Source organism: Populus trichocarpa, chromosome 17 (genome assembly GCF_000002775.5).
Source record: "Populus trichocarpa isolate Nisqually-1 chromosome 17, P.trichocarpa_v4.1, whole genome shotgun sequence".
NCBI lineage: Eukaryota > Viridiplantae > Streptophyta > Magnoliopsida > Malpighiales > Salicaceae > Populus > Populus trichocarpa.
In genome coordinates this window covers 14,059,769-14,086,034 of record NC_037301.2, presented here as the reverse complement: position 1 = coordinate 14,086,034, position 26,266 = coordinate 14,059,769, and the positions used below count along the sequence as shown (strand labels likewise).

Here is a 26,266-nt window from a genome sequence, read left to right as displayed (position 1 = left end):
TCCTAAAATCAAGAAGAAAGCTCAACAAAACCCTGAGAGGTAGCTTAACTGATTAGACCTTGGGTTTGTTTTTCATGGTCACAAGTTCGAGTCCTCTTAGAGCCACTGAAAGCTTACATGGTCGTTAATTTTAAAACTCGTAGAATTAATCGAGATATGCACAAACTGGTTCGGTCTCTATTAATCTACAAAAGAAGAGAAAAGAAAGCCCAACAAATATCCATTATAAAGAGTTTGAATTCAATATCATCATCATCATTGTTAAGAAAAAGAAAACGGGTAAAAAATGTACTTTAAATTATTTTTGAGGATTTTTTACTGCATGAAAAACTATAGTATCACAATCACTGTTACATTTTCGAAGAATAAATAAATAAAACAAGGTTCGGTCGTGCATGTTGGTGTTATAATGTATCTAATCTCTTGTTCACTTTTGAGGTGGTGGCTTTTCATGAAAAAAGAGAGGGTGAGATGGTAGGCTTTGATTCGACGAGAATGAGTTAGTTAAAGTGAGTTATACAGTGTGTTTATTTTTATATTTTAAAAATATTTTTATATTTATATTATTTTGATGTAGTGATATTATATATTATTTTAATATGTTAGAAAATAATATAAATCATATTCTGGAATTTCATCTAAAAACTTAAATTATTGAATTGAGATAATTTTTTGACATGATATTAGAGTCATGATGACCAGCGATCACGAGTTCGAATCTTATTAGCCCTGAAGTGAAATTTAAGTATGATGTTCTACATACATAATGATATTTGAAAATAAAAATATATTTAATTGAAAAGATAAAAATACAAAATAAAATTTTCTAGAATAGTTTTGGATTAATTTATATTTTTAAAATAAAAAAAATATGAAAACATATCTTTATTTTCTCTGTATTTTCTATTCTAAAATAATAGCTAAATGCAATTTTAATCTATTTTTTTAATCTTTATTTTTGAATTAATGACAATAAAAGACAGGAATATATTCCTTCGTAATATTAAATCTGTAAATGAACAACCCTCAGCTTTGATTTGATTTTTCAGTCATATTTATGCTTGAAGATGTCCTGCGACCAGACAATACCAAGAATCCAAGGAAACCATCCTAAATAAAGATGTTTCCCATTTTGCCCATACTTTATTTTTGTTTTCCAAAAAAGGGCCTCCTTTTCATCCCTAGCCTTTAACAAAGTCTCCATGTACAATTCAGTACTCAATGAATAAAAAGTTGAACACTTACCCCTTTTTATTATATCTTTTATAAATGTAAAGGTAAACCCATCTTATTTGTACTTACAAATGAAATAAAAAGGAGAAAAACCTGAATTTTATTACTAATACTCAATTTTCTCTCAAACTAATTGAGTTTATTGATTTCTTGGTATCAAATATTTTTCAACTAGGTCTTTCCATTTAAGATAATTGTAGTTTTCAACCCAAAACAAATGTAAAATTCTCTTCAAGATTGCATTGCTTCATCTATTGTTATGAAACTCGATCTAGTCTTGATCTGATAACTATTTAACTCAATTTTTTTAATCAAAACAATATTGTTTTAATTGATTTTTTTAAAATCAAGCTTTATTTTAAAAAAAAAAACTATTTACCAGTGTTAATCCATTAGACCTATGACCTAGATTTTAAACTAGTTATTTGTTTAGCAATGTGATGTTGAATGTTGTTGCAAAAGTATTTTTTAATTGAAAATATATCAAAGTAATATTTTCTTAATTATTTTATATATACACATCAAAATTATTGAAAAACACCTAAAAATATTTGTTACATTTCAAGAAAAAATCAATTTAGAAAGCATTTTGTAAAACAAATTGAACCAACAAAACATTCTAAATTTCTAGCCGAACCAAGTATCTTAACTCCGACTTCATCAAATAAATAGCAAAAAATAAAAACTAAGATAAACAAATATCTTATACATTAAATTCCCAATTGTTAAAGTTATAATTTATAAAGATTCTTGGATTTGAATTCAACAAATGATTTATATCATCTTATATCCAAATTCAATTATTCAACTTAGAATATGTTTGAGAATTATATTGGCCACACGTTTTCAAGAATTTTAAATTTTATTAATTACTTCTTTATATTTTAAATTTTTTTAATAAAAAATTAATTTTAAAAAATAAAAAATATTAATTAGATATATTTTTAAATAAAAAACAAATATCACGAAATTAACTGCACTTAACGGTATATTTCTACACTCACCCAATTTCAAATAAAAGATAGATCTTCTTGGGGGCATAAATGTAACAAAAGCAAAAGGAAACTATAGCAGTTAAAGCACACTTCAAGTTTCCACTACTTCTGTAATAAAGGAACAGAGACAAAGACAACCTCAACATCATCAAAGCTTACTCAACAAATCCTTCTCTTTCATGTTCTCCCATAAAAAAGACAACAAGATGCCACCGCCATTACTTCAAGGCCCTATTCACACTCTCCTGAAACCTCTCCTCCTCCTCCTCCTCCTCCTCACTCTCCCCCCCACCACCACCTCCCACACCTCTTCCACCACCACCCCTCCACCTCTGTCCACTTACCTATCCCAATGGCAACCCGCACGCGCTACTTACTACGCAGCATCCGATCCCCGGGACACAGTAGGAGGCGCGTGTGGATATGGGGACTTGGTTAAGGCGGGATATGGAATGGCAACTGTAGCATTGAGTGAATCAATGTTTGAACGTGGACAGATCTGTGGCGCGTGTTTTGAAATCAAATGTGTTGATGATTTGAGGTGGTGTATTCCTGGGACTTCTATTATTGTTTCTGTTACTAATTTTTGTGCTCCAAATTATGGGTTCCCTTCTGATGCTGGTGGAAAATGTAATACTCCAAATAAGCACTTTGTGCTGCCCATTGAATCTTTTGAAAAGATTGCCATTTGGAAGGCTGCTAATATGCCTGTTCAGTACAGAAGGTAAAATCCTGAAAACCCTTTTGGATTTTGTTGTTTTGTAAGTTGAGGTTAAGGTTTCATCCTAGCATGGTTAGGCATGCAGTTTGGAACACATTTAGTGCTTTAAAAGTTTGAGCTACGCGAGAGAGGATTTTTTGTTTTTTTGAAGAAATTTTGATGATTTGCTTGCCTAATTCTTTCAAGATTAGAAATTTGAGTGTCTAGTTTGTTAGTTTTCAATGACTTTGTCTGCTTTTACTTCTTTCTTTCTTTCTAACATGCGTTTAGCCATTGAAAGGAAGAGTGCCAATGGGCTAGATTTAGCAATTCCATGTTAATTGGTTTGTCTTTGTTAGTCTATTTCTTCTTTCAAAACTTGTTTCTCTCAGCCTCGGTTCCTTTGAGGATGAACTAGACTGACCATTTTGAGTTTATTGTATTTAGGTTCATTTTTTATAGCTTCCATTGAAAGATTAAACATTAGAAGTTGTTAATTGTAATTTTAGAAACAGGAAGGTTTCTTGTCATATCAAAAGAAGAACTTGGTGTAATCTTAGTAACTAAGCAAGTAGACTAGGGATGGACAATCTAAATTTATTGCTTTGTGTGTCCTGATCAGTGCTAATGTGCACCCGGTCTCCTGCAAACTTAGTCATGGCATCACTTGTGGGGATTTAATCAAGAGCACCTGTTTTGGCTTTGAAAATTCAAAGGGGTATTTACCCAACAGTATATGTTTTCTTTTGTATATGATACTGACAATTCCTTTGCCAAAACCCCTTTGTAAGTGTCTGAAAGCTTACAGTTAACTGGCATTAACTTAGAAAATATTTCTGTTCTTTTAATTGCTAGAGCAAAAGTAAGCTCAAGAACACAGCATTTATATATACTTGAATTATTCCAGAAATAAGTAGCCTTTACTTTCTTTTACTGATGGTACCGGATATATATCATTTAATCTGAAATCTAAATAAAGGTTCTTGAAGTTTGCTATTGTTGTTTTCAAATAATATTTTTTTCCCTTATCCTTAACTTGGTTGCGTTTGAACAGGATTAAGTGCAGAAAGGAAGGAGGGATTCGGTTTACAATCTCTGGGTCCGGTATCTTCCTTTCTGTGCTGATCAGCAATGTTGCAGGTGCTGGAGACGTAACTTCAGTGAGGATTAAAGGTTCAAGAACGGGTTGGCTTGATATGGGTAGGAACTGGGGCCAAAACTGGCATGTTAATGCAAATTTACAGAATCAAGCTCTCTCATTTGAGGTCACCAGTAGTGATAAGATGACTGTTCTTTCTTACACCGTTGCTCCCAAAGATTGGAGATTTGGACAAACCTTTGAAGGCAAGCAATTTGAGACTTGATGTACTGGCAAGAAAATAAAATGATAAATAGATGAGACCATTCTTTTCTTTTTCTATTTCTATGTTGTGCTCTCCTGGTTGGGGGTGAAGGTGTATGGAGTGAGGGGTTATGTCAATTTTGGTGGAAGATGCATGAATCAGTGGGTTGTCTATGGTCCAAAGGACATAGTTTGAGATGATACTACATTGTTGTATGGTGGGTACACTAGACCCGAGAAACTGTGCACTCATGTGTATGATCGAAGATGATGAAGGATGACCCAACCTGGGTTTAAGTCTATGTTCTTGGACTTAGTTTCAGAAGATACTATGTTGTTGTAACATGCAACTTAAAACAATGTTAAATGATAAAAGTCTGCTGCTTTCTGCTACTCTGACCAACCCTGCCTATTTCTAGAATTATTTTGTCATTGTGATGGATTTGCCTTTTTATCTTGCTGAATTGGGTTTTATGGAGTAACAAATGGCGAGGTATGGCTAGAATTTGGGGTCTGGTGGGCTGGAAAAGGCCTTGACTTGTAGTGATCAACACTGCGAGGGTGGAGAGCCGAAGACCAGTAGTTTGGTGATGATGCTATTGCAAGTTGGATGACATGTGGTTTGGGTTTGCCTGGGTTGAATAGAAAAAGCTTATGTTATTAAAGGCAAATCTATCTTCTGGTTCCTATGTTTTTAGCAAATAGTTGTCTTACCTCAATGTGTCTTAGATTTGGTCAATTGGCATCAAAATTGAGAAAATGAGTTTACATTTAGACTCTTGATATCCCAGATGAGTTTCATGACTCGTTAGAGCTCTAGGCTTGTGTTTTATGTGGGCGTTGCCTTAAATTATATGACATGAACCATATAGTCGAGTGTGTAGACCCCGACCCATCATATGCCAATTTATTTCCTTAAAAAATTTCTTATGGTGTAAGAAAATATACTATTTTATAGGAGAATGGTCCTCTTCCCAGATGGGAAAAGAAGGAAGATCGTGGCAGTTGTCACATATCTTTATTGTTAGCAATGCCAGAGCCAGATGATGTTTCTCAAGGTTAGGTGGTTAACGTTACTGCCAATTTTCTTGTGTTTGATGGAATTCTTGATAGATATTTGGTCGTCCAACGTGTATATATGTCCTGGATCAAGAGTTCAATATTTCATAATTTCCCATTTAAAATATTAAGTAATATATCTTTGTATTAAGATGCAGATCAGATAGACCAGCGATTTCCTAAGACGAAGATGGAATGGGGATTCATTGAATCACTTTCCCATGACGCTTTTCGTGACCCTTCGAATGGCTTCCTGGTCAATGATCTTTGCATATTCGCAGTGGAGGTTTTTGCTATCAAAAGCTCTGGTAGTGTTGAGTCATTTATTCGTCAACGAACCTGAAACTGCTCTATACACTTAAGAGTGATAACTTTTCAGCTTTGGATAAGCATGCCTACTACTCTGAGGTTATTACTGTTGAAGGAAGAAACTGGTACATGTCGGACCAGTCATAAGACCTTAGGTAATGGGTCAACTCTGTGTTCCGCCAGCCTAAAACCTAGATGAGGTCGAGTCAGTAGAAAAGACAGGCTTTTTTTTTAAAAAAAATGTTGATTTAGTTTTTTAAAGAGCTTAGATAAACCTAGTTCATCCACCGAACTCTCTATCTATTTCCTGGACCGGTCACTGCTAGCCTGATCTTTTAACTATGTGTAAGACTACTGTAATCCTAAAGCACTATTCTCTTGCTTAGATCCGTCGTATCTGTCTCCCCTCTCCCTCTAATTTCATACTGAACTTCACCAGGAAGCTGCAGTTATCCCTAGGGAGATTCAAATGCATCAGGGACACACCTTTCTGTTTATCACAGCTTGGATGATTCAGAAACTCTTCGAAACAGGAGAAACTGTACACTAAATGTTTGCTTGCAGATAATTAAGGATTAAACAAACCGCTATCACAATGAAACAACAGATTTCTGGCAATGGTATATTAACTCTCACCATTTCATTTAACTTTCATGCAGTTGGGAATGAAAATTGGTTTAGTTCCAAACGCAAGGGGCGGGCTATCTAGTCAATGACTATAAGATTATCGAAACAAAGCGCAATCTTGCATATGTGATAAAAGATTTCTCTATATATATATAAAAAAAATGATCTGCATCAACAGAAGTCACCAAGTCCTGTCAATCTCTGTTAGAAAAATACCAATATGAAGGTTTTAGTGCTTTATGCAATCAAAGCAAATTCCTTTTCTTTGGTGTGGACGCATATGGAGCATTTGAGCTCGTATTTGTTCTGTTTTTCTTATTTCTAGTTTTGTGGCATTGATTTTTGGTTCTATGTAACCTGGTAGAACTTCGGCAGCGTATTAGCACTACCCAGAAAAAAAAAATCAGAGATCAAAACTAAAACAAAGGTTGTTCAAATATGGTTCAATGCTTCTTCTTAAAAGAGATGTGTGGTTCGGACTGCAGCTAAACAGAGGCTAGTATAATTTCGAAGAAAAAGTATTTATGTGATGTTGTAACTTCACAAAGTAGATTTCTGGCGTTTTCTACCTGGTTTATAACTTCAGAGGCTAACATATTCCAGTTTCAGCAAATGGGACCATATCATTCATGAAGGAACAGGAGATTGAACCTTTCTTCTACAAGCTCATCACTACTACTCTATCACTGAACTACAAACACTCATGCACATGCATTGAAATTTAAACTTAAACGCCCAGGTAAACACACTCATCAATTGGGCTAAATCTAAGCTTGAGTTGTAGCAACTCTGCCAAATAGAAATACCTAACCAGAATTATTCAAGGCATAGGTTGTGAGTTTTAGTGAAACAACAAAACAAAGACAGATCGATATAGAGGATAACCTACATCAAGCATATGCTCCGCTAGGAATGCAAAACCAGATTAAACCATATTCAGAACAACCAATAAATGGAGAAGATAGAAGATGGATGCATCAAGCATAGACTTGGCTAAGATTGCCAAACAAGATCAACAATAAATTGGAGCAATAAATAATATAATTGTAACAATTAAGTGTTTTGTTTAAACGGTTTTCTTAATAGCAATCGAGAGAGTAAAATGCTTTAGGTTGAAATCCGACCCTGAAACAGTTAGGTCTGGCTGTTGAATTCAAATAAGTTATAGAGAGGTTGAATTTAAATAGGTAGGCAATCCAAATCACATATTTGGGAGCTGGAATGGGACAAAACAAGTGAACAAAGTGTAGACTACAAAGCTATACAACAACATTTGTTTATTTATTTTTAGTCACTGCAGACATAGCAGTAACCAGTAACAACTAGGCTCACATTTGAGTGACCAGATAGGCATTCTTGTAAACTGAAAGCAACTAGTATCTTCTTGTTCTAATTTTAAGAACATTGTCAACTTGTAATGATAAAAATGCAACACAAGGGGGCATTTAGAAAGCCAGCATAAAAGGTTTCTCCAGAGAATTGGTAAATGAATAATAAGGGAAAGGAAGAATACCAAATACGTTTATAAGATAGCTCTGAAACCATGTACACAACATACAACTCCATTACTAAGAAAAGCACACTCAAATCAAAGAAGAGTCGGTTAACAGAGCTTTAATTGCTGGTAGTGCCAAAAAAACCATCTATTTACTTTCCATACAAATCTTTCATGTCTGTAATGGCCATAGAATACATGTATTGAGAGTATTCAATATTCATTCACCTTAAAAAGAGAAATAAGAAAAAATGAATCTCAACATGTAAGTAATAGTACAAAAACTTACTCCTGAGTTAATCTAAAGGCAAAAGATACAAACCTGGAACAGATTAAAGATGCAATACAAGAAGAAAAATCAGCCTCCTGTGTTTGTTGATCTACTACTCTAGATTAGTTCCATAAAGTCTTTTTGTCTTTCCAGTGTGGGCTGTTCAGTTTTATTCAAATTCAAAACTATGAAGATCCAAGCTTCTGATGAGATTCAATAAGCAATGCATTTAACAGAATATGAACAGCAGCTTCATAAACAGTTCCATCATAATGCATCCCATCAATTGTACACCGCGGTCCACAATTCCAACTCAACGATTGAATATCCAACAACAGAAGAGGACCACCATATCTGCGCAAGAGCCTACTATTATGCAGTGCACTATCATAAGCACGACACATTTCATCATTCATCTTCTCCCTCTTCTCCTCTGTATTCAACATCCCATTTATCAAAATTGGCATCCCAAGCCAAAACAGATGAGGAGATCTAACAGACACAGAACCCGTCACAGGCCCATCCGTATCCAATTCTGGTGAAAACGGTAACAAGGAAACCACTGAACTCCTCAAATTCTCCAATGCAACATCATAATCCGATGCGTTGTTCACATGAAGCATATGCCACAACCCTGCTCCCATCACCAAAACATCAGGGTAAGTTCTATTCTGCTTAAACCCCATCATCAAACTCGTTAAATTAACAACATACGGAGCCCAAACAAAATCCAATTTCATACCAATCTCATCCACAACAATCTCATAATCACTATGCTTCTTATACAAATCCCCCTTAATCATTCCCATCCTTTTCTCATCTAAAATCAAACTTAACAAAGATTGCACAGTCAACCGCGCTTGCGAATCCCCTGCCACAACAACCCATGACCCATTAAGCAAATCCTTAACATCTCCCCTCCCCAACTTCTCAAAATCACAACCTTTCACCTTCCCATTTTTAGACCAATCCCATATCTTGTCATAATCAACAGTACCATCACCACTACTACTAATAATACGAGGTTTAACATCCCAAACAACTTCATTAACTAAATTAATACAAGAATCCTCACGATTATCATAAACAACAACAGATTTAACTGAACTAACAAAATCAGAAACAGAAGGGAAATAAGGAGTCAAATGAACACCTACCGCAAGTGTAATGAAAAGGGCACCACTGAAAAACAACATCCTGTTTCGGCTTAAATGATAACCTGCCATTCCCATTGGCACAAATAACACCACACAAGCTGCCAATACTCCAATTTGTACACCACCTAACATAATTAGCATAAAATTTTGGTCTTTTTACTCTCTCTCTCTGTTTTTTTCCTCTCAGATCATTGATTCCATGGTTTGCCAATGTTTCTTGAATGGAAAAAGAAATGGAGAAGTGGGTTTTTTCTTTATTGTTTAATGGGTTTGTTTTGGTTTTTGTTGCTGTTGTTGGTGCCTTGGTGGTAAAGACCAAGTGATTTGGTGTGGGAAGATTTGTGAATGGTTAATGAAGGGAAAAGCAATGTTTTTTGGTTTATTGATGTGAATGGGACAACAACAGTCTTATTTAGTTTTTCAGAAAATTTACTTTGGTTGTTAGTTATTGAATGTGAAGAAGGAATGGTTTATTATTTTAAAAATATTAAATTTCTAAAATAGTTACAAAAAAAATTATTTTATTTCTTTATTTATATCTTTTCCACCAAATATCATACTTCAAAACAAATTTATTTTATATTTTCTAAATTAAACATATTTATAATTTTTCTATATAGCCTAGAACATTATCCAAACAAGTTAGGGGATTAAGTTAATAGGGGCAAGAAAATCATAATGGGCATTGTTATAATTCAATGACTATATTTTATCCAAATTCATTAATCCTTGAATTATGGGAATAATTAGTGTATTTTTTTTATATAAAAAAGGAAATTCATTGTACCAACTAATTTAATTATACTGGTCAACATCAACTTAATGAGTGCCCCAGGCTCTCTTTTTTTGGATTTATCAATAATTATATTTTCTTTTAAAATTTATCTCCAATAATTTAAGAATATTAAATGCCTTGTATTTCATTCACTTATTGAATCACATGTATTAATTAAAATTTAGACTCAATAGTCAACACATTGATCTAATTAAAAATAATTTTTTTAAGATTAGGCTAAAATGACCCATAAAAAAACAATTTTCTCCTGTAATAAACAAAAACTTACTAAAAACTTGAAATCATACCTTAATAATTACTAAATAACAACAACATCAATCATTAATACTTGCAATTATACATTACAATTTTATTTTATTTTTATATTAGCACAAAAATAATTTTTTAAAATAATTTTGTAATTTTTATATAGTATAATTGTTAGATCTGATATAAGACTTAACTCGATTTAAAACTTAAATTTAACTTGATCGGATCTCATCTGATAAATGTAAAAAATAGTTTAAAATAAATTTTGCATCTTAGATTCTTATATTTTTATATAGTCCAAAATTCGACAGGCCTCGGGATGTAAAAATAAAATAAAATTATATGGCCAAGTTGGGCCTTCAGATAGTTTGGGATAAGAGACGGGCTTTCAAGTTTCAGATAGTTGAAACTTGAAAGAGAAGAACTCGAGTCAGACTCAGAACAACCAAGGAAGCAAGCAGAAACCGAGATGATGGAGGCACAGAAATACGTATGGGAAGGAGCAATTCCATTACAAATTCATCTCCATGAATCAGAAATAACAAGCCTCCCACCACCATCTCCAGCATTAATCTTAGCACCTAGAATTGGTTACTTACCTCTGCTTCTTCCTCTTATTAAGCCTTACTTCTCTTCTACTCTCCCTCCTGGACAAGATACTATTTGGTTTGATTACAAAGGATTGCCTCTAAAATGGTAATTATTATAAGGATTTTGTGTGTTCTTCATTTTATTTTATTTTTTTGCTTTTTTTGAGTTGATTGAAGGGCGATAAAGAGACCCTTTTGAGAGAAGTTTTTTTTTTATTGATTTAGTTATTATTAGCTCTAACCCACTATTTTGTTTGCTTATTTTGTTGATTTAAGTGAAATAAAGAGCCCCTTTTGTGAGAAGTTGGTTTTTCGATTGTAGAGATTATTGTAGCTAATGGGTTTGGGAATTGTTCATTGGACTGAAATAAGGAAACTCAATTGGCAGAAAGTTGGTTTCTTTTGATTGATTTGGCTAATGGGTGTTTGTGAAATTTTTGCAGGTATATACCAACTGGGGTGCTTTTTGATCTTCTATGTGCACAACCTGAAAGGCCTTGGAATTTGACGGTATGAGTCTTTTTTTTTCTTTTTTTTTTTACTGTTAGTTTGAGTGGGAAATTAGTATTAGGTAATTTAGGTAATTTAGGTTGATTGGATTGGCTTTTGTGCTGTTCGAGTTTTAGAAAGTGTGGAACTTTGAAGTTGGGAGATTAACTCATTGGTTATTAGCTTGTTTATGAAGAAAATTGTGTGGTTGATTGAGTTGAGTATTATTGATTGACAATGGGATTTCAACTGTAGTACTTTCACTCAAAGGTTTGAAGACCTTGGGAAAAAAAAAATTAATCTTGCAATTGAATTTCATATATAAATACGTGTTGTTTAGGATTCAGCTTTAGGACCTGCATTGCATTTAGGGGGTTTCAATTATTCTTTGCAATGTGGCCATCCCATGTTGATTCTTGTGTGTTTTCCCCCTTTTTGTCTCTACCATGATTGAACTTTGAAAACTATTTTTTGTTGAGATGCACTGTGTTTGGTCAGCATGGCTTTGTTAAGGGGATCACATCATCAACTTGTTGCTTCATAGTTTCTTGTCTTGCTTTGGTGCATCTTATTGCTTGGATTTCTATGAAAAAGATGTTCCTTATTATGTGTCTGCCCTTTGCCTCTCTTCATTTTGCTGTAATCTGGCTTCTTTTTTAACAAATTTGGTTTTCTATATTCCTTTTAAGTGCCACATTTTTGGTCTATGTATCAAATTGTCTGTACATCGTTGGTTGCTTTTGAAGACTTCTTTTGCTGTCATTGGCCCTTATGACTGGTTTAGAATTTATACTCTGGTCTGTTTGTAAGTAGTTTCCTAGTGCTAATTGTCTTTGCTATCATAGTTTGGTGTGTGACTAACCATTCTCTCTTTGACCATTTAGTTCTTGTACTGATTTTCTTAATTAATAATAATGATTTTATTCATCAAATAAAAAGAAAAGGTTGCTCGTTTTCCTTTTGTTGTGCGATTATTTTATGAATTATTAATTTTCAGTATTTGGTTCTATTTCTGCAGGTACATTTTAGAGGTTATCCTAGTAATTTGTTGATTCCTTGCGAAGGTGAAGAGTCTGTAAAGTGGAGCTTTATTAATTCACTGAAAGAGGTTAGTATACCACTCCTGTATAATGATATATTTATGAAGCCTGTTATCTATTCATGCAAGTTGCAGTGCCTTCTTCCAAGAAAACAATCGTCATTGGTCACTGAGCACCAATCACATTTCATTTCACTAGTTTTTAAATTGTTGAAATTTGAAACTACCTTATAGTTTGGTTTTTAGCTGCTGCTTTTTTGGGATCTGTACTATTAATTAAAACCAAATTGAATCTATTTCCCTTGTTTCTGTTGAACTAGATACTTCCTCACATCCTTTTTGTCGAGGTACAGCCATGTTTAAGCTTGGTTTGGTGTCTTCAGAAACTAGTGGAGCTAAACTTATAGACAGGGAGAGCTATAGATTTTTAATAAATATTTTTTATCACTATAATTTGATTCACATGACCACCAACCATTGTTCGTGGAGTGCCAAGTGTAAACTATCTGTAAATTGTGTTTTGAACTCTTTATTAACCGAAAGATGAGTAGTGTAAATTAACATGTAACCAAGCAAAATCAGAAAAGAAAAGGATTATATTATTTGCTATTACATCTGTACTGTTTTCTGCATGCACAAGAATATAGCCATCTTCTTTATTAAGTCGAAGACAAGTTATTATCAAGAAGAAAAGATTTGCAAAAGAAACCACTAGTTTTTTAATCTAGCATATCATCTCTATAAAACCTGAGCTGTATTCAGAATCCTCCTTATTGGATGTATATCTGGTAATGTTTTATATATTTTAATTCATGCTCTTTTTTCTTTGATCATAACCGGTAATATTGTTAGATTTAGGGTCTAGAAGTAAAATTTCTTAACTGTATTTGGTTATGCTACAGGCAGATTACATTATCAATGGAAATTGCAAGAATGTTATGCACATGTCTCAATCTGATCAAGTGGAGCTGTGGCATTCTGTCATGGATGGTATGTCGGTCTGTTAAGCAGTGTGTCTTATACTTTGTAATGCTCTGTCAAGTGGAGCTGTGGCACTCTGTTTTGCAATGTGTCTTATACTTTGTAATGGAACAAAGTGGACTTTCTATAAGTTCTTTGGGTTCCTATTAGCTTCATCCTTTCACATTAGTCCTTGTTTATCTATCTTTTGGCCATTGATTACCAGGGCTGCAATTTCAATTTGTTATAGCCTTTTGTGTTCTTATCTGAAAGCTGCACTTCTTTGCAGGTAATTTGGAGAAATATATACGTGCATCTTCAAAGCTTAAACTTGGAACAGTCACCACTGATGAGGCAGATATGGTTGGGCAAGTGAAGGCAGGTTAGCAAAATCAATACTTAATTTACAGAGTTCAATGTAGGTATCTGAATTTAGTGGAACTAAGAATATGTAAATAAGCTCTTGATCGTTGTTCATTATTAAGCTTGTGGATAAAGGTGCATTGGGAAGTGGATGGGAATATGAATATCTTCTTGCATACATTATTCTGAGAATTATCTTATCAATTCATCACTTAAACGTAGTGTGCTCTGAAGGCATCTCACCTTGACCATGGCAATTTACTCACATGTAAAATATTTGTATGTTAAAACTTAAAAGAAATGTATTTACAGTCTATTAAACTTACCAGAAAGAAATGAAGCCAAACAATTTTAAGATATGAGAAGAAATGTGGAAGGCAATAACTCATTTGTTATGTATGCTGCAAAAGAATTTGCACATCCATCCATGCATCACATGCATTCCTGGTTTTAAATTCCCGTTTAACTTCAAATCTTGAGACATTTTATAGATGTCGGACAGCAATCTTGATATATTTTTTTAAAATTTCTTTTTTAACCTCTGATTTCACATTATTGGGCTAAAAAGGTTAAAATTTTACTTTCAGTTATGCAAATATATTTCTTGTTTCTCTTGCCTCTATTGAATTTTGATTGTGATATTGTCATAACTATTTTCAGGTAAAATTCCAGTTAGATTGTATGTTTGGAGTGTTAATGAGGATTTTGAAGATCTGGAAGATGCACCAGAAGTTGATAACTGGGATCAAATTTCTTATATAAATCGTCCTCTTGAAATTCACAAACAAGGTAAGCCATGCTCCCTAGTCTGTTGTGATGATTCTGCTAATTTTGAATGTAATGACTTCTGCTGATTTGTCAGACCTTTTTCCTACTGCATCACAGGATACAACAAGCGTAGAAATATGATGATAGTTAGAAATGATTGATGTCCTTGAACAGTAAGCCTAAACATACAATGAATCTGCAAGAATCAAGCATATGTTAACAGTTTGTCTACATTAACTCCCAGATTATTTTGAGCCCTTATAATCCCATGACTCACTTTCTTGGTTAGTCGACAGCTGAAATAATTTCCAAGAACCTTCATTGTTGATTGAAATGATCAGAAATAACCCCTCTTATAGTGGTCCCTGTATTTCTGTGTGATCACTGTTTCCATATGTGTGGCGGGGAGACATTTCTGAGGTCTAAGAATTTCCTTTAAACCATAATAATGTTTAGAAGCTTCAAGCTTATAACCCTGTTTGTTTTTGCGTTTCAAAAGCTTGTAACCATAATTTTTTTGGTGTTTTTAGATCATTTTGATGTGCTGATGTCAAAAATGATTTTTAAAAAATAAAAAAGATATTATTTTGATACATTTTCGAGTGAAAAGCACTTTGAAAAGTAATTACACTTTGTTACTTTGTTGTCATGGTTGCTTATTTTTACAATGACCTTGAATCTTCTATTTCATGTGCTGCAAAGAGATGGTGACTTTCAGTGTCTTCTAGACTACATTTTTTTCATTTTTCTTGCACTGCAGGAAAACATTTCACCCTTCACGATGCACTGAAAAATCTCCTGCCAGAATTTTTTGGGGGCAAATCCTTGATCAATGATGAACCATGCATAGAAGAAGGTGAAGATGTACAGAAGGTTTCATCAGAAGATGCAGGCAGCAGTACAGGAGCTGAAGAGGGGAAAGAAATCTTTAACCAACCCGTGGAGTCTTGCTGCAACGATGCTGAAATTAAACTCGTCCGCATCCAAGGGATTGAACCAAAGATGGAAATACCTTTCTCTTGGGTGGTGAACAGCCTAAAGAATCCTGAGCACTTTCTTCATATCTGTGTTTGTGTCAAAGTTCCAAATGTAAATGCTGCATGATAAGAATCCTTTTTTTTTTCCATTGAACATTTTTATAGCTTGCAATTTGAGCGAGCTCTACTCTTTTAAATTCAACCTCCAAAGAATGCAGTTGTATATAATTGTACAGGCAGTCACATTGGTAAATACGTTATGTCACATTTGCAATTCTTCTTTTAATTCTGTTCATTTCTTTCAAAATTCAATGTCATCGTGGGAGATAAAATCAGAGCTGTGATACATGACAACACAAAGAGAAGAATTAATCGAGAGAGAGAGAGAGAGAGAGAGATTATGGAAGGGGGTAGTGTCACATATCAGGTCCCTGAGATAAAAAAAAAAAGTTCAAATCGATCTCTATCTTTCCACACATCAGATCCCAGAGAAAAAAGTTTTTTAACTAATCAGGCAACAAAAACAATCAATTCTAACGTGGCCTTCTATACTAAAATCTACTTGTAACGAAAAATATGACTATTTCTGCATCCAGTATGAGTAACTATTAAACGATACATGATAACGGTGCACGCTAGAAAATACAAGTGAATCCATCAAATGAGAGGAGACAGTTATGGTAATCAATGTCATGGGCATCGCTTGGGGGTTTGGACATGGAAACAGCATAATTTTTGTAAGGATTTGGATGAGCTAATCCTAGGAATACCTCTGAGGAAAAGATATCAATGGAGGAAACTTCAATTCAATGGGCACATGGAACCAATAAAAATTGTTTGAGGACCTTCAATCAGTCTTAGCAAAACCTGCTTGGACAAGATGCAAGGACAAGATTGAAGAACCTGGAGAGAAAAAAAAGCTGTCTTTTTCAGGTGTGTTTCTCAAAAATGTTAGAAAACCATCACTCTCATTTTTCTCCCGGGAAAAGAAAGCAGCACCACCAACCACAACCAATGATTATAAACTCAAGACTAATCCATTACCAGCTTTGGAGGCCATCCCCTTCGACCCCACAGCATTCACCAACTCAACCTGAACTCATCAGTGAGGTCTGAGTTTAAAACATACATTGACGCAGCCTGAACTTGATAATTAAGATTTAAAGGTAAAAATTAGGAAGACAGAAAAGGAAAAGGGTCTGAGAAACCCTAAACGCTGTCATAAATCTCATTTAAAGAAAACTCATCAGCGAGGTCTGAGTATAATATATAATTTCGCAGGGCAGGAACAGTAGGTATATTGGCCGCATAACAAAATGGAGTCCTTTGTTCCACTCCAGGCAAAGAGCTGTACATACCCCCAACCTGAGATAATTGCAAACAGCATCTGTGCATTTCACTGCCAAACAATTCCCTTCTGCGCTCCCCCTAGGGTGTGGCAGAGACTCAGCTCAAATATCCTAGCATTGAGGAGAAAAATGGTGGGCAAATAAGTAGTGCTGCGTGCTAATGTTCTTTCCATCTAAAACAAGATGTAGAATAACAATAAACAAAAAAAGGTACCAACAAGGATCGAGCAGAAATACATTGTCAGGCTTGAATTTACAAACAACAAGCCTGTAACACAGATGGAAACAACAGAAAAAAAAATAACAAATATAAATAACGTTATAAATTTGTTAAGAAGTATCTCAAACATTTACGGAATTAAATATTTTTTAGTAATATAATATCCCATGTAGCCCAATTCTTGTAATATACATTTTCTCTCTCTATATTCTCTGATTTCAACTCTTTTGATAGACTGCAAAATATCCTCTGGTAGAGGGAGATAATTGGCATCAAATGGAATAATGGATGATCAAAGTTGGACAGAGTCATATCAAGTGACAAGTATGAACGAGAGTGATGGTTTTTTCTGACATCTGAAAGCAATTTTTTCAACGTAATGTTACGGAGTCAAGTAGCATTCACTGGTGATAGATTAGTCCTTAAAGCAACTAAATTTGGCTTGGTTAGGGAGGAGATGGTGATCCAGCTTGACGACGTCCACATTTGGTTGACCAACTGTATCTATCCATATGTCATCTCTTCCATACATGCTAGGAGCCTGGACTCATTAGAGGAAAGCACTCAGTGCCAGAATGAATTGTCACGTTCAAAGTATAAAGGGATCTAGCTAGGGCTGCTAGTATATATCAGGGGCCAGATAAAATCATGCCATTAAATGTAGAGACAAGCTCCTGGCAATGGTACCCACCATGGAAGTACCCTTCCAAGATTTCTGAGATTTGAGATTAATGGAGGCGTGTATGGTTGAGGATGAAGCAACTTATACCTGTTCGTCAGGAAGAGCAATGCGATGTTTTGTAGCATCTTCCATAGGCATGTGGACGTGAAGCTTTTGAAGGATATATCATCCCTTCTCCTTCACATGCCCATTCTATCTATGATCTTAGGGTTGTGAGAAGTTCCATCGGAGAGACCCACATGTCCCTAGCTAGTTGTCCCCTACTCCAACGTTAAAAAAAAAGTCTCCTCCGTTTCTCACAGAGAGATCATTCGCTTGGTCCAATAAATTATTCAAAGACCAATCCAAAGGCTTTAGGATTATGTCCATCCTGCCCAAATGGGCGAACCCCATGACATATTGATTGGTACAAGTCAAGACTTATGTTGTAATAGGAAAACTGTATTTTTAAAAATTTTAATTTTATTTTATTTAAAATAATTTTTTATATATTTTTAGATAGTTTTATATGCTGATGTCAAAAATAATTTCTAAAAAATTAAAAAAACTTTATTTTATTGCATTTCTAAGTAAAAAACACTTTGAACCTTCACCACTATCACAATCTTAAACATGTCATTAGATGGTATTTGAAAATATAATAAGCAATAACTATTGTTTTTTAAAGTATTTTTCTTTCAAGAATATATTAAAACATTAATTAAATACAATTTCAAGCAGAATCCAATCTCGATCACAAGATAAAATTACTGTATGAGAATCTTTGTAACCAAATGCATAAAACAATAAAGAGAGAGAAGTAGGAGCACTAGTACAAGAACTAGAAGACAAATGTTCATGTGAAGTTGGAAATTAAGGATAACTTTAGCAATCCACGCATGGATCATAATAAGAATCTCGACTGGACATGTTCGGTTCTTGTCATGGTGGACTAGCAGCTAATATATATGTTGGTTGGTGTCTAGCTTCCATACACTAACACTCAATAATTGAGCTAGCGAGATAATGCTTGCTTAACAGTAATGAATTAATCCTTATTAGCGTTAAGTGCCCAAATTAAGACGTGGCTTTCCATCTTTATAGTTGTTGGAACCTCGCATCACTTTGTTAGGTGAATACAGCACCAAGCAATTTGAGAAACATATAGAATAAAGCTACTAGATTTGGTTTAGTCCATGGCTCGTGACAAGATTTAGATCACGAGTTGTTGGATAAATTAATTCTTATTTTAATATTTATTTTTTAAAATTAAATTAAAATAATATTATTTAAAAAAAAACAAATCAAGTTTTGAGTATATTATAATTAGATCAACTCTCATCAGATTTAATTTAAAATCTTGCATGATCTAGGTCCCGAATCGACGAGTTGACTTTTTATGCCAAGTTTAATAACTCTTAGTATGGATAAGCCATCCATATTAAATTAAATTTAATGTATCCATAAAAAAAAATTAACTTTTTCATGATCTCATGTATTTGAGTTACAACGGATGGAAATGTGGAAAGTATAATTCATTTACCATTCAAATCTCCTGCAAAAAAGGCTATTGAATAATGTTGAAGAGTAATAATGCTGAGAAGTAATTTAGCTGATCAGATTTTAGATTTACTATCTAATGATCACGAGTTTGAGTCTTCTCAGGATTATTGAAGGCTTACATGGTCGTTAATTTCAATGCTCATAGAATCAGTTGAGGTACACACAAACTAACCCAGACACCCACATTAATAATAATAATAATAATAATAAAAAGCCATTGAATGTTATATTGGAGAATTAACAAAAGAAAAAAAAAAGAAGGAGGAATCATCACCTCACTCTCTCCAATGCGAACTGTGAAGAACAGACAGACAGGAAGAAAGAACACAAGATTGACAACTGGGAATTGAGGAGGGGAAGACCCTCAGCCATATATCCCATGATCCATCCACCTCCCATGGAGGACTAAAGACAAAAATGGTAGACAGAGGCCAAGCAGTAGCTCTTGTTTCTCAAGTTTGCTTATCAATGAAAGGTACACAGCCATTTACTTGGGCCTACATCACTTTACTACTCAGATTTCTAAACCTTTTGAGATATTCAATAAAGCCCATCTCCTCCATCATTGCCCTCCTGTGCTACAATACACTCTTCCTTTTTTACCCTTACCTCAAAGCAGACCAAAAAAAGGGGGGAAATATGAAATAAAAAATAAAAAATAAAAAACTCCCCTTTAACCATTCTCATAGATACTCATAGATTCAATGCTTGCTTTGGGCAGGACTTTTGCTGCCAGTACATGACACTCGAATCATAGATTGTAAAAAGATTGTGGCCTCATAAAATTTATAGGGTAATTGTGTTTGTACTTGGCATGGACTTGGCTGAATATAGACTAAAGTCTTTCATCCTTAAAATAGAACGAGATTATTGAAAATAATTGAACAAGTTAAGGGGAAAAAAATATTTTTTTTATTTTTTAATATTAATACATTAAAATTATAGAAAAACACTGAAAAAAATGACAATTTGATACATTTTGAAGCCAAATATATTTTTAAAATATACCCAAATATAGTTTCAAATGTAAAAACAAACTATGTCTTAAGTTTTTAAACAATAAAATAATATTTGATTATTTTTAAGATAAAAAAATGGAGATAATAAAGATTGAAAAAACATATCTTATAGTTTTTTTTTTTAAAAAAAAGAAATTCATTCCAAGTGTTAGAGAATAATATAAATCATATCCTGGGATCTCACCCAATCATATCTTAAGACCTCACCTAACAGCTTAAACTATTGGGTTGAGATGATTCTTTGACATGGTATTAGAGCCTTGATGACTAAGCGGTCACAAGTTCGAATCTTACCATCCCCATTTATTTGATAAACATCAAGCACAAGGTAATATGAGCTTGTGCAAGTTTCAAGCCTAAAAGGCTTTCACTTAGGGGGTGTGTTAAAGAATAATATAAATCATTTTCTAGGACCTCATCTAACAGCTTAAACTATCGGGTTGAGATTGTTTTTTGACATGGTATCAGAGCCTTGATGACCAAGTGGTTACGAGTTCGAATCTCATCATCCCTATTTATTTGATAAAAAAATTAAGCACAAGGTAATGTGAGTTTGTGCAAGTTTCAAGCCAAAGGCTTTCACTTGAGGGGGTGTGTTAGATAATAATATTAATCATATCATGGAACCTCACCTAACAACTTAAGCTTTTAGGTTGAGATGGTTCTTTGACATGGTATCAGAGTCTTGATGACCAAGCAGTCACGAGTTCGAATCTTGCTATCCCCATTTATTTGATAAAAATTAAGCACGGGGTAAAGTGGGCATGTGCAAGTTTCAAGCTCAAAGGGTTTTCACTTGAGGAGATGTGTTAGAAAATAATATAAATCATATCCTGAAACCTCACTTAACAGCTTAAGCTATTGGGTTAACACCAAGCAATGTAAAATTTAATTTATATATTTATCTCTAATATTTTAACGAAATAGTTTTTACCCCTTTTACATCTATTCGTTTTATTCGAAGACATTAACCCGACATAATCTAGAGGATTTTGTTTGATTGCATAAACATACATGTGTACATAAAAAAACTAAATCTTAGTTAAATAAATTGACCTCATTTAATCCCACTTTAAATTTGACATCCCATCACCAATCTCGTCTTGATTGAAATGATTAAACCCAGGTGCTCTTTGACTGTTGAGAAGCTAAATTGTCATTATTTTCTAGTAATATAATCTTGGACGCTTGTTTTAGGTTAGACCCACAAACATTTTTAGGGTAAAATCACAGCATGAAAAGGCTAATCATCCATTTTTTTATGTTAATTATTATAACTAAAAGCCAACTAACTTTGATCGGACATAAAAGGTCTCCTTCTTACCGAACTAACTTCATCTACATGTTTGGAATGAAATCCTTAAGATTCTTGTTGACCATGCTATATTTGAAAGCATCCAAAGCTCAAATGTACATCGTCTGCATGTATGTGAAATATATTTATAAAAAATACTAAAAAATTTAGTCTAAATTAAATTAAAAAAAAAAACTCAAATTGAAACGCCGTCTTTCACCCCTTAATATCCTTAGACATCAAGATGTAATTACTGTTAGAAAATAATATAAATCATGTCTTGAAAACTCACTTAAAAGTTAAAGCTTTTGGGTTGAATTGGTTATTTAACATGGTATTAGAGTCTTGATGATCAAGCGGTCACGAGTTTGAATCTCATCATTCTCATTTATTTGATAAAAATTAAGCACAGAGTAATATATATTTGTGCAAGTTTTAAGTTGAAAGATCTTTCACTTGAAGAGATGTTTTTAGATAGTCGAGGTAGCCAAATAGGGTTGTATTTAAAACCAAAAAACTCAATATTTTAAAAGAGTATTTTCAACACAATAACAAATACATTCATAGATAATCGAGGTAGCCAGGTAGGGTTCTTGTCCTACAATGTATTTTTTTTAATTTAAAAACATTAAAATATTTTTCTAAAAATGTTTTTTAATTTCAAATATTTTTTTAATTTTTAACATCAACACATTAAAAATATTAAAATATATTTAAAAAATATTAATTTAATAGTTTTTCAGCAAAAAAATATTTTTAAAAATATAACTTATGTTGGTAAAGAAAGTGGTGGGTTTGAGAAAGAAAATTGAAAGAAAAAATAAAGATTTTATATTGATTGGTTAATTATGCTATTTTTTAAAAAAAATATAAATTTGCTGGGGCTATTTTCTCTAATTTTTTTAAGAAATTACCATTTTCAAAAAAAAACTCCAAACCATTAATGTTATAAAAAATGAGTTTTTATTTTTCGAAGAGGCAGGAGAGTATCTACCAGGTGGAATCTCAAAGACTTCTTGTCTTCTCTGGATCGAGAAAATACTAAAGTGAACAGTGAAGGAAAAAAAAACATCTGCTTTTGATGAGACGAAATGATTTAACTTCACATGGCAGTGCTTTAGGTTCACTAATATCAAGAAACTTCTTTTTATAGAAGCTTTAGCTGTGTCTATTTCTATGTAGCAGCAGACGAATGGCTGCTGCTGCTGCTGCTGCTGCGTTTTGCAGCTTTCCTTCGAATTATTTCTGTCCTCAACCCTCGGTAGTTCAAACGTAAGAAGGCAGTGTTTCCTCAAAGTGATGAAATTCGATCCACGGGAGCCATTCGAACTTCTTAGTGCTCTCTCTTTCATCGAGAGCCATGCCATGAGGCTAGCTATAAATATAGCCATGGAAATTAAGGACATATCTGGGGTTTGATACCTTATCACTTTGAATTGAATGCTAACTTTGTTTCAAATATTTTGAGGAGGGAATTTCTACAGCAAATTGTTTTCTTCATGAGAGGTTTTATTTAAGTAATAATAATATATAATAATATAGACACCAATCAATCCCTTTTACTATCCTGTTGCCATTTTATATAAATAATTAGGAAAAGCTAATTATGAGCAAGTAATTTGGTTTAACTGTTTGTGTTTGATGGATTCATGAAACGAAACAAAATCTAAATTTAATCATTAATAAGATTTCTTAGTTAAAATTTATTTAATGGAGTAAGATTATAATTCTTATTATACATATAAATCAAGATTCGTTAAGCTTTTCATTAAATAATAATTTAAATACTCAATAAAACCGTTTTATTTTATTTTAATAGTGGAGATGTTTTTTTTTTTTATTAATCTTCACATACAAAAATTAAATTCTTTTTTACTTGTAATTTTATAATAAAAATTCCTAAAGAAAAATGTCCATAATAAGGCTTGGAAATGTCACAAAATTATCCATTACAAAACACAAGAATTACTTCCAAAACTATCTCAAAATTTTTTGTTTCAATATTTAGATATACATTTTTATTTTTGTGTTTGAACTATATTTTAAAAGTGCGTAACTTCAAAAAATATCAATTTAATATGTTAATATTTTTTTAATATACTGATATAAAAAATTTAAAATAATTATTTAATATATTTTTTAATGAAAAACACTTTATTATAATATCAAGCCTACACTTCAAAATCCTAATAGAAAAGAGATAATAGAGCCATTTTCATAGCCTTTAATTTTAATTTTATTTTTATCGAAGCCTTTAATTTATTTGGAAACATGCGTATGTAGCAAACCTCTTGCGAGTCATTTCCATGGCAGGTGGTGTTACGCACTTGTAAGCAATACAATAATATGATGTGCTAGGCACATGCAATTTCTCTTAAAGTTTGCATTATTAAATTGATAAACCCTAACCCCTAGATGCAAAGTGTAACATCGACTATATATACTATAGTTTGATTAATTATTTTGGCCTATATATTGTAGCCCACAATCTTAATTAATATATAAATAGAAACTACTCCCAATCGTGGAGGTGTGATTATTTTTAATTTCTTCATATATTAAATGTCACATTGTGGTTATAGCCTATAGATTAAGTTATTTTTTTGTAGTGCTCTCCACCCCCCTCTTTTTATTTAATTATTAATGTAGATATTGTCTGCTATATATAGCCTATACTATGCTTAATCATGTTGATTGTCATTGGAATATTGGTTTGGATAACTTATATTAAATTATCCCTAGAACAAATATAATTATATTAAATTTCACGCCAATTTAATTAGTAAATACACTAAAAACAAAATTGTATTTTTTTAAATATACTTCAATACTATTATTTTTATCTCCACGATCTCCGTTTCTTCTGTTCTAGAATAATAACTAAATATTATCTTGATATTTATTTATTTATTTATTTTTGTTGATATAGATGCAATCAACTATATATTCCTCTACAATTGATGAAAAAAAAACTCTAAATATTTACTTTTTCCTATTGATATTAATCTCCACAAGCATTGGTTAAACACAATGTCTCTTTCATGTATTTTTCCTGCTTCAAACAAAATATCACAAAATGAGAGATGCTTTCCAGGCATGTATGATTATCTTATTATTATTGTCTGTGTCCAGAGTAAGTCTCAAGTGACACTCTCCCAACTTTTCGGTGCCTATTTTCATAGGGCATTCCCATGGTCTTCTGGAGATCTGAAGGTGGAAAAGTTCAGAGATTCATTTCGAGAAAACGAGAGGCTTTCAAGTAGGTAGGGGCCGTGAGGGCTGGCTATATTTTTCAGGTGCATGGCATGACAATTAATTATATGTTTGCCGTTTTCTTTGAAAATCAAACAGGGCAGGGAGGGAGGAAGACCATGTGCGATGCTGCATTGTTTTGAAAGAAGCAAACAAAACAAATAAGTAAAACTAAGGCCGCTGTGTTAGGTAGTGTTGCAATTGGCATCTTCTGATAGAAGTATAGAACTAGTGGCTCAGGGCTCCAAGCTGTTGCAGAACCATAGATAATTTGTTTATGTAATTTTACCTCACCTTTGCTATGTTAGGTACTTTTTTTCTTCTTACCTATGAACAGAGCTTTTACCATTTGGTGCCACCAATTTCTTTGCTAGTCATTCAATTTTTGTTGAAATAGTTTTCTGGATTTAATTTTCTGAATAATATAAATTAGTAACGAGGCAAAAATTTACTAATTTATTAAAAAAACTATTATTAGATTGTTAAGGTTTATTTTTTTTTCTGTGGCTTTATTTTTGCAAAAATATACATGATTGTCAAGTAACGTTCTAAATGTTAATGCAAGGAATATAATAATAGTGTAGATATTAAACTCGGTCTGATGTGCTAGTTGATTTATCAAGTCAATTTATAATTTGATTTAATTATTTTAAAAAATATATACATTGAAAGAACTAACAACCCAATTTAATTATTATTTTTAAAGAAACATGTATAGGGAAAAAATACAGCATTAAATTAACCCGACCAATATTTGATAGTATCAATACTAGAAAAACCTTAAAATGAACACTCTTGTGTGCTGAAAGCACTTGTTCGTAGCTCATTCAGTAAGATTTTGGGGACCAATTTCTCAGTAAACATTGAATTGGATGAAGAAGAGCACAAAGAGTAAAGAAGCAGTAAATGGCCCTACGTACATGGAAGTTACAGCACAGGCGTCAGAGTGCCCAGAGAATAGCTGACTTTTCTTTGTACAACAAACTTTGAAAGTCAGGGAAGGGGAAAACAAGAAGAGTACACAGTTGTTTTTCTTCAGAAATCCCGTAGTGAATACGTTGACATCACAGGCAAATCCCTGGTTTCTCTCTACTTGGGCTGTCTGTCTCTCTAGTCTCTACCCTCAGCAACAATGGCTGCCTGCCTGCCTGCCTGCCTTGCACACAGCCTTTCTCCAGCAAATTTTGGTGCCTATCTCTCCAGTCTCCATGTGACACTGTGCTAGCTGGTGACTTGGGGCCATAACACATGTGCATGTATATATTCTCAACGCTTTCATTAATTATGATGGAAATAATGGGAATAATAAAGATTTTACCTCTTTAATCGCTACATTGAATGGCAATTAACCAGAACATAATTTCATGTTAAATCGAAATTTGACCTAAACCAATGCAATTTCCATAAAAAGTAGATAAAGAATTGTTCTTCGCCTTCTTTTTTCTTTTTCCTTTCTTTTCACCGCTTGGTTTACATACTCCTAGTCCTA

General features: G+C 33.1%; 3 protein-coding genes and 1 long non-coding RNA gene across 5 annotated transcripts; 2 read left to right on the top strand and 2 right to left on the bottom strand.

Moving 5' to 3' along the window:
- The first annotated feature begins 2,333 nt into the window (after positions 1-2,333).
- Positions 2,334-4,663, top strand: LOC18106544 (expansin-A13). Its single transcript, XM_006372412.3, has 2 exons — positions 2,334-2,952; positions 3,983-4,663. Exons 1-2 carry the CDS (start codon positions 2,408-2,410, stop codon positions 4,290-4,292), a joined length of 855 nt encoding a protein of 284 aa, XP_006372474.2. The 5' UTR covers positions 2,334-2,407; the 3' UTR covers positions 4,293-4,663.
- Positions 4,664-7,878: 3,215 nt separating this feature from the next.
- On the bottom strand, positions 7,879-9,585 carry LOC18106546 (protein ALTERED XYLOGLUCAN 9). The gene has a single exon (XM_006372414.3). It carries the CDS (start codon positions 9,327-9,329, stop codon positions 8,217-8,219), a length of 1,113 nt encoding a protein of 370 aa, XP_006372476.1. The 5' UTR covers positions 9,330-9,585; the 3' UTR covers positions 7,879-8,216.
- A 1,014-nt stretch (positions 9,586-10,599) lies between these two features.
- LOC18106547 (autophagy protein 5) lies at positions 10,600-15,705 on the top strand. The gene is made up of 7 exons (XM_006372415.3): positions 10,600-10,929; positions 11,267-11,333; positions 12,331-12,420; positions 13,254-13,341; positions 13,601-13,693; positions 14,335-14,463; positions 15,203-15,705. Exons 1-7 carry the CDS (start codon positions 10,703-10,705, stop codon positions 15,544-15,546), a joined length of 1,038 nt encoding a protein of 345 aa, XP_006372477.1. The 5' UTR covers positions 10,600-10,702; the 3' UTR covers positions 15,547-15,705.
- Positions 15,706-16,525: 820 nt separating this feature from the next.
- LOC112324646 (uncharacterized) lies at positions 16,526-17,919 on the bottom strand. 2 transcript variants are annotated; one of them, XR_002978625.2, is made up of 2 exons: positions 16,983-17,919; positions 16,526-16,879 (listed from the first exon to the last, which is right to left on the bottom strand). It is a non-coding gene; the product is annotated as an uncharacterized LOC112324646 (long non-coding RNA). The 2 variants fall into 2 exon arrangements; XR_008057838.1 differs by having other exon boundaries at positions 16,987-17,919.
- Positions 17,920-26,266: the final 8,347 nt, after the last annotated feature.

Coding starts and splice junctions, on each gene's coding strand:
- LOC18106547 (XM_006372415.3), top strand. CDS start 10,703: ATGATGGAGGCACAGAAATACGTATGGGAAGGAGCAATTCCATTACAA. Junction 11,334..12,330: donor AAAGGCCTTGGAATTTGACG/GTATGAGTCTTT, acceptor CTATTTCTGCAG/GTACATTTTAGAGGTTATCC. Junction 13,694..14,334: donor GGTTGGGCAAGTGAAGGCAG/GTTAGCAAAATC, acceptor AACTATTTTCAG/GTAAAATTCCAGTTAGATTG.
- LOC18106546 (XM_006372414.3), bottom strand. CDS start 9,329: ATGCTAATTATGTTAGGTGGTGTACAAATTGGAGTATTGGCAGCTTGT.
- LOC18106544 (XM_006372412.3), top strand. CDS start 2,408: ATGTTCTCCCATAAAAAAGACAACAAGATGCCACCGCCATTACTTCAA. Junction 2,953..3,982: donor ATGCCTGTTCAGTACAGAAG/GTAAAATCCTGA, acceptor GCGTTTGAACAG/GATTAAGTGCAGAAAGGAAG.